The sequence below is a fragment of the Leucopleurus acutus genome (genome assembly GCF_964270905.1).
Source record: "Leucopleurus acutus genome assembly, chromosome: 20".
Taxonomy (NCBI): Eukaryota; Metazoa; Chordata; class Mammalia; order Artiodactyla; family Delphinidae; genus Leucopleurus; species Leucopleurus acutus.
Genome location: NC_139162.1, coordinates 27,360,273 through 27,374,064, shown reverse-complemented (window position 1 = coordinate 27,374,064; position 13,792 = coordinate 27,360,273). Strand labels below are relative to the sequence as shown.

The 13,792-nt window shown below is 57.0% G+C and overlaps 1 protein-coding gene across 1 annotated transcript in view; it reads left to right on the top strand.

Moving 5' to 3' along the window:
- Positions 1-13,458, top strand: part of ADGRG1 (adhesion G protein-coupled receptor G1) — a gene marked incomplete at its 3' end in the record, with an annotated part of 30,854 nt that extends 17,396 nt beyond the window's left edge. The window contains exons 2-14 of the mRNA XM_082863190.1: positions 912-1,006; positions 1,500-1,922; positions 3,640-3,772; positions 4,367-4,514; positions 5,151-5,282; positions 5,632-5,748; positions 5,972-6,017; positions 6,276-6,379; positions 7,160-7,278; positions 9,161-9,429; positions 10,529-10,637; positions 11,647-11,915; positions 13,328-13,458. Coding sequence (XP_082719316.1) covers positions 946-1,006; positions 1,500-1,922; positions 3,640-3,772; positions 4,367-4,514; positions 5,151-5,282; positions 5,632-5,748; positions 5,972-6,017; positions 6,276-6,379; positions 7,160-7,278; positions 9,161-9,429; positions 10,529-10,637; positions 11,647-11,915; positions 13,328-13,458 — 2,061 coding nt within the window. The 5' untranslated portion in view covers positions 912-945. The remainder of the gene's footprint in view (positions 1-911; positions 1,007-1,499; positions 1,923-3,639; positions 3,773-4,366; positions 4,515-5,150; positions 5,283-5,631; positions 5,749-5,971; positions 6,018-6,275; positions 6,380-7,159; positions 7,279-9,160; positions 9,430-10,528; positions 10,638-11,646; positions 11,916-13,327) is intronic.
- Between the last annotated feature and the right edge of the window lie 334 nt (positions 13,459-13,792).

Genomic DNA, 13,792 nt, shown 5'->3' with positions numbered 1-13,792 from the left:
AGGATCTTGTTGTTTATCCATCCTATATGTAATAGTTTGTATGTACTAATCCCAAACTCACAATCTGTCCCTTCCCCACCCCTCCCTTGGCAACCACAAGTCTGTTCTCTATGTGTGTCTGTTTCTGCTTCATAGATAATGTTCATTTGTGTCATATTTTAGATTTCACATATAAGTGGTAGCATATGGTATTTGTTTTTCTCTGTCTGACTTACTTCACTTAGCATGATAATTTCTAGGTCCATCTGTGTTGCTGCAAATGGCATTATTTCATTTTTTTATGGCTGAGTAGTATTCCGTTGTATATATGTACCACATTTTCTTTATCCATTCTTCTGTCAATGGACATGTAGGTTGTTTTCACATCTTGGCTGTTGTAAACAGTGCTGCTATGAACATAGGTGTGCATGCATCTTTCTGAATTATAGTTTTGTCTGGGTATATGCCCAGGATTGGGATTACTGGATCATATGGCAACTCTATTTTTAGTTTTCTGAGGAACCTCCATACTGTTCTCCATAGTGGCTGCACCAATTCACATTCCCACCCACAGTGTAGGAGGGTTCCCTCTTCTCCACACCCTCTCCAGCATTTGTTATTTGTAGACTTTTTAATGATGGCCATTCTACCTGTGTGTTGATACCTCACTGTAGTTTGGATCTGCATTTCTCTAATAATTAGCGCTGTGGAGCATCTTTTCGTGTGCCTGTTGGCCATCTGTATGTCTTCTTTTAGCCACTGCCTCTTGATGCTCAGCTCCTGGCAGCTCTGGGGAGGTCCACGGACTGTTTCCACACTTGCCTCCCCACCTCATATGCCACATCCATGCTACCCTGGCTTCTCCCTCTTCAGGGTTGGCACAGCCACCCTGTGGGTCAGGACCTCGAGCCAACACTCCTGTCCTCTTTCAGGCGGTGACTTCTCAGGGTGACTTTGGGGAGGAAGATGGCTGCCCAAGTGCTGCTGCAGACAGTGCCGTTCCTGCTGGGTCTGCTCCTGGTTCCAGGTAGGCTTTCCTGGAGGTACCCTAGGACTTAGTTAAAATGCCATCCTTATGTTAAGGATGTCTAGGTCAGCTGCCAGCACATCCACTAACCCCTTTGGGCAGGCACAGGCCTGAGGACACAGCTTAGCAAGTGGATGATGGTACCTTGGAGAAAGGAACATGGACTGGGTTTTGGCCCTACTCACCTCTGCAGCCAGTGCATCCTTGTGCAGTACACAGCCTGCACAACTGTCTGTGGCAGGCATGGCCTCATTAAATGTTTTATTGCTATTTAAAATATTATTTTGTCTTTGAAATTATTATTGATTTTGAGTTTGTTCTTTTCATATTTTGAAGCCAATAATCTTTGAACAGGGTAGACTCACATTTTTGGAGACCCTTTGAGGTATAGGTCCTTGGAATGTGTGTGGGTCCTAGGCACTGGGCTCCTGTGTTCTGGGCCCGGAGCCTGCCCCTGGGCCCAGAGTCCCATCTGCAGTCTCTGCTTCCTCAGGTGCCCGTGGCGGGGGCCCCCGGGAAGACTTCCGCTTCTGTGGCCAGCGGAACCAGACGCAGAACAGCAGCCTCCATTATAAGCGGACATCTGAGCTGCACATCTCCATCAAGAACACTGAGGAGGCCCTCGTAGTCCATGCGCCCTTCCCTGGAGCCCATCTGGCTCCTAGGTCATTCCCTCATCCCAGGGGCCTCTACCACTTCTGCCTCTACTGGAACCGCCATGCTGGGAAACTGCATCTTCGCTACGGCAAGAGCGACTTCGTGCTGAGTAACCAAGCCTCTGACCTACTGTGCTTCTGGCAGCAGGAGAAGAGCCTGGCCGAGGGGGCCCCACTGTTCGCCACCTCTGTCAGCTCCTGGTGGAACCCCCAGAACACCAGTCTGCCCAGTGCGGCCGGCTTCATCTTCTCCTTCCACAGTAAGGCGACTTCCAGGCACAAGGAGCAGCTGGGCCGAAGGCCTGGAGGCGGGGAAGGCAAAATGCGCGGCGGGGTTAAAGCAGACGGGCCCGAATGTCAGGTCACGGAGCAGGGGCTCTGTCCACAGGCAGTGGGGAGCCAGGGAAGGTGTCCGAGGAGTGGAAGAGTGTGATCCACGGTGTGCTTTGGGGAGGTTTGTGGGAAGTTAGGGGTGAGGGCGGAGGGGCGAAGTGCCGTCCAGCGGCTGCGGGGAAGGCCCAGGTAGAGGACGGTGAGTGAACGGGGTGGGAGCAGAGCGAATGGAGCGACGGGACTGCGGGGAAGGCCCAGGTAGAGGACGGTGAGTGAACGGGGTGGGAGCAGAGCGAATGGAGCAACGGGACTGCGGGGAAGGCCCAGGTAGAGGACGGTGAGTGAACGGGGTGGGAGCAGAGCGAATGGAGAGACGGGCCTGGAGGTCAGGAGGCGGAGGAAAAATTCTGCTTCGTCAGCATCACCTAGAGTGTTTATCCCCATTTCTCGGAGGAGAAACTGAGGCACAAAGTTGCACAGCTAGTGAGTGAGGGAGCCAGGATCTGAACCCCGCAGCTGACTGGCATGAGGGGATGGGGGCAGGGGTGCGGGAGAGAGCAAGAGGTGAGAGGTCAGGACGCAGCGAGGCCGGAGGCTGACACAGGTGTGCAGACTGTGTGTCTGGCTGGGGTGTGACAGGTGTGGTGTGGCCGCTGCCTTCTATTCAGTGCTGAGTGGGGGCAGGGAGGAGGGGGTGGCCCAAAGGAGGTGGAGGCTCTACTCAGGGTCTAGGATTTCCCTGATTCTGGGGCCTTTCAGGCAGCTCCAGTTTGGGGCGGGGCTGCCCTGGGCGGGGGGGGGGGGGGGGGGGGGGGGGGGGGGGCAAATGGCGTTGAATATGTTAGCAGCTCTGGGCCCTTGGAAATGCTAAGGGGTAGCAGCAGTGGGCCCAGGTGCTGCCGAGGGCAGCAGACAGGGGCCAGGGCGGTAGATAGGGCTCCCTGCCCCCAGGCTGGGATTCTGCCCCAACCTGGGAGGGTTTAGGGCAAAGTCAGGCATAGCTGCAAATTGACTTCCTGAAGAGCAGATCTGGCCTGGCCTTATTTGGTCTGTAGAGAGTTTTTTGAAAACATGAGCCAGGGTTTTCAAATGATCTAAAAATCAGGCTTTCTGCCTTGTAAATTCAGATGGGAGCACAGGGCCTGCCTTCCTTGCTGGCATAGGGCATGCCCCCTCCCCACATGTCCTTCCTCCCGTCTGCCTACCTCATCTGAGTCCCATCTGAGCCCTGGAGGTGCCTGAGTCTGCAGCCCTTGGGTGCATGGTACCCGGGTGGAGGGCCTGGAGCCAGCACACAAGCCCCCCACCCCCCAGCTCCTCCTGAAGGGGGCCTGGCTGGCCCTGGGGAACTGGCCCTCCCAGCTCCCTGTGTGTGTCAGAAGCATGCCTGGGTAGGTGTGTCCCAGCCCACCCTGCTGGGGCTGGAGTTGCCGGGGGCTCCACAGGACAGAGCCCCGTCTGGCTGGCTGCAGCTCTGAGTGACTTGGGGGAGTCCACTGCACCTCTTGGAGTCTCAGTTTCCTGCTCCATAAAATGGGGATAGAAGCTTTCAGAATCACTGGAGGATTAACGGAGAGTGTAATGAGTGTGGCCGGGCACCTCATTCAACAGCCGTTGGTGGGTCTGTCCATCCCTCTCCCCCAGCTCCTCCCCTGAAGACCTCCCACAGCGCCTCGGTGGACACATGTGAGCTGAAAAGGGACCTCCAGCGGCTCAGCCAGTTTCTGAAGCATCCCCGGAAGAGCTCAAGGAGACCCCCGTTCACCCCCACGGACCAGTAAGTGTGGGTCCCAGTGTGTGAGGGGGAAGGAGGAGGCATCCCCCAGACCCGGGTAGGGCAGGGCAGGGCAGGGACCTGGAGCAGGCGGCTATATGGAAACCTCCCCTGGGGCTGGAATGTTCTCATCTTTCCATCTTCTCCGGGAGAAACTGAGATACAGCCCTGGAGGCCAAGCCCCTCCCCTGCCTGAGTCGTTAAAAACAAATGTCACACCCACCAGCCCAGGTCAGCGGCACCCAAGCCCTCCTCTCCACCAATAAAGTGAAAAGGATTGACCCATTTTACAGCTCAGCAGACTGAGGCCCAGAGATGGGTAGGGCTGCTCTGTTGCACATAGTGGGTCGGTCCAGGCAGAACTGGGCCCACAACCTGGTGGCCGAGTCCGAGGATAGGTCCCCACCCGCCTCCTTTCCTGTTTACTCTGACGCTCTGGCTAACTCCCTGCCACCCCCGCAGGTCATTCTGTCTGCCCCACATTCTTTCCTGTGTATCTGCCTGAATCTCTCCTCTCCCTCTGTCTCCCTGCCTACTTGCCCGCCTGGATCCGCCCCTCACACCCAGCAGTCACCCACCCTCTCTCCCCACTGCCAGGCAGCTGCAGAGCCTGGAGTCGAAGCTGACCTCCGTGAACTTCACAGGGGACACGGTGTCCTTTGAGGAAGATCTGGTCAACGCCACGGTGTGGAAGCTCCAGCCCACAGCCAGCCTCCAGGACCTGCGCATCCACTCCCAGCGGGAGGTCAGGGGTCAGGATAGTGGCCAGGGCAGGAAGCAGATGTGGAGGCCGTGAGCACTCCCCTCCTCTGGGCCTCCGGGAGCCAGATGTGTGCTGATGAGGAAGGCCTCAGGCCCAAAGACTACCTCAGTCAGTGGCTACCCGGTGGAACTGAGGACCCTTCCTGATACAGTGGTGGGGACAGAGGTGGGGAGGGACCTGGTCCCTGCACAGGGGGCTCCTGTGGCACGTCCTTGTGGACAGACAACCAACACCAAAATGCCTGTGCCTGCAGCCCTCTTGTGAGCCTGCCCTTGGTGGGCCTAGTTGGGGGCAGAGGGCTACACACCCTGCCTTTCTTATGCCCCAGCACACCAGGGAGCCATAGGCAGGGTCAGTGTCTGAAGCCCAGACACCAGAATACCACGTGATTCTCCCAGGCCCATTTGCCCCTGGGGCCCTGGGCTCTAACGACAAGCGCCCCAGCCAGCGCTGGTGCCAGGGAAAGGAGGGGTGAGAAGGGCTGTTGTGAGTCAGGCCTGGCTTCCTGGAGGAGGTGGGCTTGGAGATGGCAGCGTCCAGGAAGGCATGTGCTGGGGGGATGTGGGGGGATCTGGAGGCCCACCTCTGGCTGAACCCCCGTGGGACCCTGGTCTGCAGGGGGAGCAGAGCGAGATCCTGGAGTACTCGGTGCTGCTGCCCCGCGAGCTCTTCCAGAAGACCAAGGGCCAGAGGCAGGAGGCTGAGAAGAGACTCCTGCTGGTAGACTTCAGCAGCCAAGCCCTGTTCCAGGTATGGGGCTGTCGTCCTCGGGCCCTCCCCCGGGGGAAAGCAGCTTCTGTCTGACGGAGAGGTGGAAGGGTAGGCATGGAGCCCAGCCCCTTCCTCCAAGAGTCCTTGTAAAGTCAGAAATCGGACAGCAACGTGCAGGTCTCCCTGGGAGATTTAGACCTGGGAGAGAGTTATTCTCACTATGGTGTAAATGACTACCCTCGCAAGAATTGTTTCCAGAGGGAGACTCAAAATCTGGGAGCAATGTGCTGGGCAGAGACAGGAGTCTAGAAGGTCTGGGGAACTCCTGAGCTTTTCTTCTCAGTCCTGAGCCCCCTCCCTACCCTCTTCCCCCACCCCATATACCTAGGACAAGAACTCCAGCCAGGTCTTGGGGGAGAAGGTCTTGGGTATCGTCGTGCAGAACACCAAAGTAGCCAACCTCTCGGAGCCCATGGTGCTCACCTTCCAGCACCAGCCACAGCCGGTGAGTGTGAGCAAAGCAACCGAGGACACAAGGGTCCCCGTTGTCCATGTCCTCCTGTCCCCCTCTCTGCTGAATCACTTGTCTTTAACGAAATGACCGACTGGCTGAGGGCATCGGCCAGTCAGGTACAAAAGGGGTGGGGCCCTGGCACTGACTCCCTCAGCCTGGCTGGAAAGGAGTAGGCTGTCGTGAGACCCACTCCCCTTCTTTCTTGTCCCTACAGAAGAATGTGACTCTACAGTGTGTATTCTGGGTTGAAGACCTAACATGTGAGTGTGGAGGGGCCTCTGAGCTGGGCAGGTACCTGGAGGCAGGTACCAGGGGGTCCTGGAAGGTGGGGGAGATGGAGTTAATCAAGGGGGGCTTCCTGGAGGAAGGTGGGCTTTGAAGAGGGAGTGATGTCAGGCTAGGGATCTGCGGAGGGGAGCAGAGGCTCAGAAGAGTGATGCAGTCGTGCATTTGTGGGGTATAGTGGGGTGCTGGGGTGCTGGGCTTGATCTCAGAGCCCCATGCTGGCCCCTCCTCAGTGAGCAGCCCCGGGAGCTGGAGCGATGTGGGCTGTGAGACCATCAGGAGAGAGACGCAGACGTCCTGCCTCTGCAACCACCTGACCTACTTTGCAGTGCTGATGGTGCGTGGCCCCCTCCTTCCCTGCTCCCATACACAGGCCGGGTTCTTGCTGTGTGGCCGCCACTTCTCGCATATATGTCATCCATTCCTCACAACAAGCCCCGAGGTGACTCCTGTTGTTGTCCCATGTTATAGATAAGGAAACTGAGGCTCAGAGAGGTTAGGCAATTTACTCAAGTTCACACAGCTAGTAGTAAGTAGAAGAGCTGGTCTCTAAAGCCCTTGTTCTTTATTCCCAAAATCTGGTGCATGATAAAAATGCAGGTTCCTGGTCCTAACCTAGGGTTCTGATTCCACAGGGCTGGGGTGGGGCCAGGAGTATGTTTCTAAGGAGCCCTGAAGGGGATGCTGAGGCCCTTGTGATGGACCTCAGTGCCCCCAAGATCTCAGAAGCTTTGTGTCCTAGGCTCATTCTCCCCAGCTCTTAGGACCCTAGCATCTGAGGGACCGGAGTGGTCTTCCAGCTCTCTCTGGGCGTGGCGAGCTCACTGCCTCACAGGAAACTTATTTCTGTTTTGAATGCTACAGAAAAATAATTAGTGCCAGGACAGAAAAGGGATTCTCCGGTGGAGGGTTCTTGACCTTGGTGGGACGGGGATCCATTTGAGAATGTGGTGAAAAATGCACTCATGGGACCACACTCTTCTCAGTTTGGGGGGCAGGTGTGGTTCATAGACGCCCAAGGCCGTCCAGGGACCACGGGTTAGACCTCCATCTGGGCAAACCCTCAGTGTCGAGTTGGGGGCACTGAGGCCAGCCCTGACCTGCCTCGTGGACCCAGGTTACCTCTGTGGAGGTGGACGCCATCCACAAGCACTACCTGACTCTCCTCTCGTACGTGGGCTGTGTCATCTCCGCCGTGGCCTGCGTCCTCACCATCGCTGCCTACCTCTGCTCTAGGTAGGACCTGGGAGCAAGAGGGAAGGGGGCAGGGAGAACCTCCATTCCAGGCCCCCGGGCTGGGACCCCACGTTGAGGGAGACCCACCCTGGAGATTGGCCTGACCCCGAAACGTGTGTATAGTTTTGGAAGCCCTGGGAGGTGCAGCCAGCTGACCCCCAGGGGGGCATTTCCTGCTCAGATCTGTGGTGTTTGGGTAACATAGCATTTCCGGTTTACATTAACTGCCAACATTTAAAATTGGGAGAGTTGACATAAGAATCTAGATTCCTGTCTTCGAATAACCAGATGTGCTACCGCTGGGGGCACAAGATAATATGACAGTGATGGTAATGATAACGGTGGACAGTTACATCAAGCGGCCCACATGCCGCACACTGTTCTAAGTGCTTTACACGCGTGAACTTGGTTCATCCTCGCAAGGGCCCTATGGAAGAGTGCTCAGAGAGAGCAAGTGACTTGACTGAGGTCACACAGCGGGGAAGTGGTAGCAGCAGGCTTGAACCCAAGCAGGCTGGCTCCAGGCCCACAAGGCCTGGGTTAGCGGAGCTGCCTGGCAGTGGCCGCTGTGGACAGGTAGAGCCCCCAGCCCCTGTTCCCTAGTGCCTGTTTTGAGGCCCGACCCCTGGCTCCATGGAGGCGTGTGTCACCCCAGTCGTTGGGGTGCCTGCTGAGAGAAGGGGCCGCCTTCGGTGGAGTGAAGAACGCCTCCACCCACCCTCAGACCGGCTGTGTGTGGGTCTGGATTGGCAGTGCTGGGCTCGGCCTAAACTGAGGTCCACCTGTAGTTGGGCCCTGGACCCGTCTGGGTGGAAGGGAGACATCCTTAGTTCTGCTGTAGAATGAAGACTCTTGGAGTGTGCTCACTGTTCTTGCGGGGACCGGGGAGGGTAGAGCCGTGTGAAGGCGTGGCCACAGCTGCACACGTGGTGGGGCTGGAGCAGGCGGTGAGGAGGGACGGCTGGCAGGCTGAGTGGAGAGCTGGGGGTGAGGGCACAAGCCCCTCCCAGCACCTGCCCATTGATCACAAAAGTGCCCCAGGACAAAGGGACAGGAACCCTTAGGGACTGAGCACCTTATCTGTGCCGGATGCTTCATATCAGTGTAACTCTCACCCCAACCCTGCGAGGGGGGCCGTCCTCCCACTTCACAGATGAGTACACTGAGGGTGAGGGGGATGGGGCCAGCCTAAGGTGGTGCCTCAAGTTAGGGGTAGGGTGGGCATGGGGATCCAGGATGGTAGGTGTTCTTCTGCACTCTCTGGAGCAGGCAGTGGATGGTGCCAGGCGGACAGAAAGGCTGGGGACAGGAAGGCTGACAGTGCCCTGCACCACACAGTATCTTGGGATGGGAGCAGGACGTGCACACACAGACTTGCAACCTCAAGGACACAGGCCACACAGCGTGTGCTCACAGATGCACAGTAGTGCAGACAGACAGGCAGACACAGAACATGGGTGGCATGGATTCTCCAAAACAGCAAAAAAAAGTCTTTCCCTTCTGACTTTGGGAGCATCTGGTTGATTGTAGTGGCTGATTTGTCTTCCTCGCTGTGCTTGGTTAAATCTGCCGTTAGATGCACACACGGTGCCTGAGCCTGTGGGTGTTGGACACATGGAAGGTGCATGGGGACAGAGCCTAGCTGTAGCCACGGGAGGCCGCGCGTGTGTGTAGCCTGGGAAGGCTGCCTGGAGGAGGAGGGGTGGGCGGGCATACCTCCCTCCTCCCTCCTCCCTCCTCCCTCCTCCCTCCTCCCTCCTCCCTCCTCCCTCCTCCCTCCTCCCTCCTCCCTCCTCCCTCCTCCCTCCTCCCTCCTCCCTGCCTTCCCACGCTGGCCACCAGAGTGACCCTGCCTGCCCTACCTCCACCCTCCCCTGTGCAGGAGGAAGTCTAGGGATTACACCGTCAAGGTGCACATGAACCTGCTGCTGGCCGTCTTCCTGCTGGATGTGAGCTTCCTGCTCAGCGAGCCGGTGGCCCTGGCAGGCTCCGAGGCTGCCTGCCGCGCCAGTGCCATCTTTCTGCACTTCTCCCTGCTCGCCTGCCTCTCCTGGATGGGCCTCGAGGGCTACAACCTCTACCGACTCGTGGTCGAGGTCTTCGGCACCTATGTGCCAGGCTACCTGCTCAAGCTGGGCATCGTGGGCTGGGGTGAGTTGGTGGAGGGGGTTGGTGGGCCCCCCAGACCTGCCTTTTCCTCTTGGTTTCTGGCAAAACATGGGCACCTGGTTCCACTTCTCCACCTGCCCCTCTGACCATTCCCTCACTGCTTCCTTCACTCACCCATTCTCAGGGGTTGTTCACCTTGGCTAGGTCAGGGTCCTCTTTAGGAAGATGAGGTGATGAGCCCTGTCCCCACGAAACGCTTACATATTCTCTACATCTGTCACTCTTTTACAAGTGGGGTTTGCAGACGGAGCCACCATGTATGGATGTGCAGGTTGCGCACTGCTCAAAGGCACCCAGCTGTGGATGAGTGGGGCCGTAATTCAGTCCTCACCTGATTCACCCAGGCTCATGGTGGCCCTGCCTGTGGATCCCCATGAACCTCAGGTAACAGGTTCCCCGTGGCTCTGGTATTTGTTCTTGGCCGACAGCAACCCAATTCACCTGTGGCCCAGACCTCTCTTTGTCAGATCTGGAGGCCCAGGGGCACACACCACAAGTCCTTGAACATCGCACAGGCCCACCAACCTCCACATGTCCCCGACCCCAACTTGTGGCTCCTCCCGTGTTTCTCATTCGGCCCTTTCTTGGTTCACTTCATTGATATATATGAAATTCCTTCAGAGTTGATTCTTTGTCAAAATCCAGGTGTTTGGTGGTGGGCAACCCTTCCAGGGAGCTCTCAATCTCCACCTCACGGACAAGGTCGAGGCCCAGGGCAGACATCCCCTCGGGGTATAACTCTAGATGTCCCCTGTTGAACTGTCCTCCACCCCACCAATGTCCTGTCTGCTCCTCCAGTCTCTCCTTGTGACAGCCAGCCCCTCAGCAGGGAATTGCAGGCCCTCTCCCCTAGGGGGCCCCAGGATGCTGAGGGTGCAGGGGTAAGGTCAGGGGAGATGGGCTCCCTTTATGAGAAACCAGAACTGGAAAGGAGAAGGGTGGGTCCGAGCTTGGAGGACCTGCCCCAGATGGGACTGGGTAAGCTCTGGGACCACAGGTCTGAGAGGGGGTCTCACCAGAGGGAAGGGGAGGGCAGGCCTCAGAGGGCGGGAGATGGAGCTCCATGCTTTGTTGCCTGCAGGCTTCCCCATCTTCCTGGTGACGTTGGTGGCACTGGTGGATGTGAACAACTATGGCCCCATCATCCTAGCTGTGCACAGGACCCCAGAGAGTGTCATCTACCCTTCCATGTGAGTGGCTTGTGCAGTGGGGGCAGGAAGGTGGGCCTCATGGTGCAGAGGTCAGAGAGTAGCCTGGGCCCAGGTCACGCTGACCAGGAGACTCCTGGGTGCCAAGCTGCTGGAGGTATTGGGGTGACCCTTTTCTCAGGGAGGGTGAGAACGGGCCTGGATCTGCCAGTCACTTGCCAGATGACCTTGCACAGGTCCTAGCCCCTCTCTGGGCCTCAGTTTCCCCACTTGCAAGTGGGAGTATGGGTTGGTGCAGCTGAGCCTCCAGCATGTTCCTTTGCTGCACCCTTCTATCCTCTTCCCCATGGAAAAATGGAAAGGCTGAGACCCAGAGAAGGCAGGAATCCACACCACGCTGCTCAAAGGCACCCAGCTGGGGGATGAGTGGGGCTGAAGTCCAGTCCTCCTCCACTCACCTAATTCACCCAAGCTGGTGGTGGCCTGGCCTGTGTGTCCCCCTGAACCAGACTAGACTCCAGGGCTCCTGAGCCCTAGGCTAGGAAGGAACCCTTTCCATTCCTTCAATGTTTTGAAAATTTCAGTTGATTCTGCCTCACTTTGTGCCATCTGTATTATTATTTGTTTAATTGTTTTCTTTAAATCATCTGGCTTGTTAAATGTATTTTTTAAAAAATTATATCAACTCTAAATGGGAAATAAGCATTACTTGTCCTAAACAGTGAGTAGTCATGAAAGCAAACACAGGAATAAGGAAACCCTGGTACTAAATTCTTGATGAAAGCAGTGGGCCTAAAGTCTGGCTTTTTTTGGAAAGGGAGACTAGCAAGTGTTAGAAGTGTTAAAAACGTTTTAGGACCAAATTAAGCCTTTCTCTTGACTACAGAGAAGGAATAAAGGATAATTGAAAGGAGAGTGGCTTTTTGGCCCTTGAGTCAGTGGTGTTTAAAGCAGCTGCCCTGTACTCGGGCTCACTGTGGTGCTTGCCCAGGGCCCAGGAAGCACCGTGCCAACCCGGCCTTGCAATGAACCTTCGTGCCCTTGCCCATAGGTGCTGGATCCGGGACTCCTTGGTCAGCCACGTCACCAACCTGGGCCTCTTCAGCCTGGTGTTTCTGTTCAACATGGCCATGCTGGGCACGATGGTGGTGCAGATCGTGCGGCTGCGCCCACACGCCCAGAAGTGGCCCCACGTGCTGACCCTGCTGGGTCTCAGTCTGGTCCTCGGCCTGCCCTGGGCCTTGGTCTTCTTCTCCTTTGCTTCTGGCACCTTCCAGCTTGTGGTCCTCTACTTTTTCAGCATCATCACCTCCTTCCAAGGTAGGCATGGAGAAAACCCCACCCCCTGGCCCAGGCAGGGTGCCCATACATAGAGCACAGACCAGGGAAGGGATGACCCAGATGACCTGAAGGGCCTTCTTTGGACCTCAGCCTTCCCATTCGTAAAATGGGGGCATCCAGGCCATAGTTGACAAGTCTTTGTTGAGTACTTATAGTGCACAGGCCCTGTGTTAAGCCCTAGTGCTGTAGTTGTGAACTGGTCGTGCAAGGGCCTTTTGCTTCCACAGAGCTCATCTCTACTGGGAAGGCCAGGTGTGACAAGCAAGGTCGCAGACATCAAAGGGCATCTAGGAGAGGAGGGAAGCAATAGTGGGCGATGTGATGGACAGTCTGAGCTTGGGTGGGGGACACTGGGGGAGGGAAGCCTCTCTGTACAGGAGACATTTGAAGATAGCAGAAGGATCCAGCCATGGAGAGATCAAGGGCCCGTTACTCCAGGTGTGTTCCTCAGACCAGCAGCATCATCAGGGGCTTGTTACAAACACCGACTCCGGCCCACCCCAGGCCTGCCGAGTCAGAATCCTCCTTGTAACAGACACCCAGGGGATGCAGCGCATGTTACAGGCTGAGCAGACCGGGTCTGGGGGTGGAGTGCTCCAGGCAGAGGGAGAAGCACGAGCAAAGGTCCTGAGGCTAGAACTAGGTTATGTGTTGGAAGAATAGTGAGGAGCACGGCTAAGGAGTAGTGAGGCAGGGGAGGGGGGGAGGGGAGGGGAGCAGAGGGGCTGGATCATGAGGGCCTGGCTTGATGCCATCAGGGTCCCTTCCTGCTCTACCTGCACCCCTCTACCCCCGCCCCCCAACATCTCACACACACACCTACCTTTGTTTTTGGCCACACTGGGTAGGGAGGAGGCCTTGCCTTCCCTGTTTTCCTGCCCGAGTCCTCCCCATTGCATGGGGTCCCCATGCAGTGGGAGTGGGGTGTGAGGGAGGTGAGTCTTTTTTTCTCATCTGTGAAGTGAAGGGGACTCTGTAGGGATTATAAATGATGCCCATAAATGCACACATTTACTGAGCTATTAATAAATCACAGTATTATGATTTGGGGAGGAGCGTATCACATGGTACTTAAGCAGGTGGGCTCTGGAGGCTGACCACTGCTGCTTGACTCCTGGCTCAGCCAGGCCCCTTACCTTCATGGGCCTCCGTCTCCTCGTTTGTAAAACAGAATAGTAATGATGAGGTCTGATCTCAAGGAACCTGGAGAGAATGAAGTGAGATGATGTACAGGGCACTGTCCAGTGCCTGGCGCATAGCAGGTGCTCCGGGGATCACATCGGTGTGGGGAACCTGTGTAGGGAGGAGGACAGGGGCAGATCTGGGTCCAAGGAAGGGAGCGGGGTTGGGCTGGGGCTGCCCCCAGCCTCTGAGCCCTGTGCCCCCCACAGGCTTCCTCATCTTCCTCTGGTACTGGTCCATGCGCCTGCAGGCCCGGGGTGGGCCCTCCCCTCTGAAGAGCAGCTCGGACAGTACCAGGCTCCCTATCAGCTCGGGCAGCACCTCGTCCAGCCGCATCTAGGCCGCCAGCCCCCCGCCGATGCGAGGAAGCAGAGTTGCGGTCTCTCTTCACTGCTGCTTGCGGCCCCTGCAGCCAGGCCAAGCCAGCCGGAGACTTGAGAAGGCCCAAGGACCTCGGAAGGTTGGGGCTGTTGCCATGGCAGCCAGACTCCCAAGCTGGGCCTTCTGAATTGGCCGGGGGGCTACTTGCCTCTTGGGTCCAGCTCAGGGGGCTCAAGGCTGGTCTTAATGCACCACCACTGGACTGGCCCTCACGGCTGGAATCTGCAGGCCTTGGACCTTGGAGGCTGGTGGCATCCTTGGCCCTGTGCCCCAGCCCAGGACAGGAATGTGCC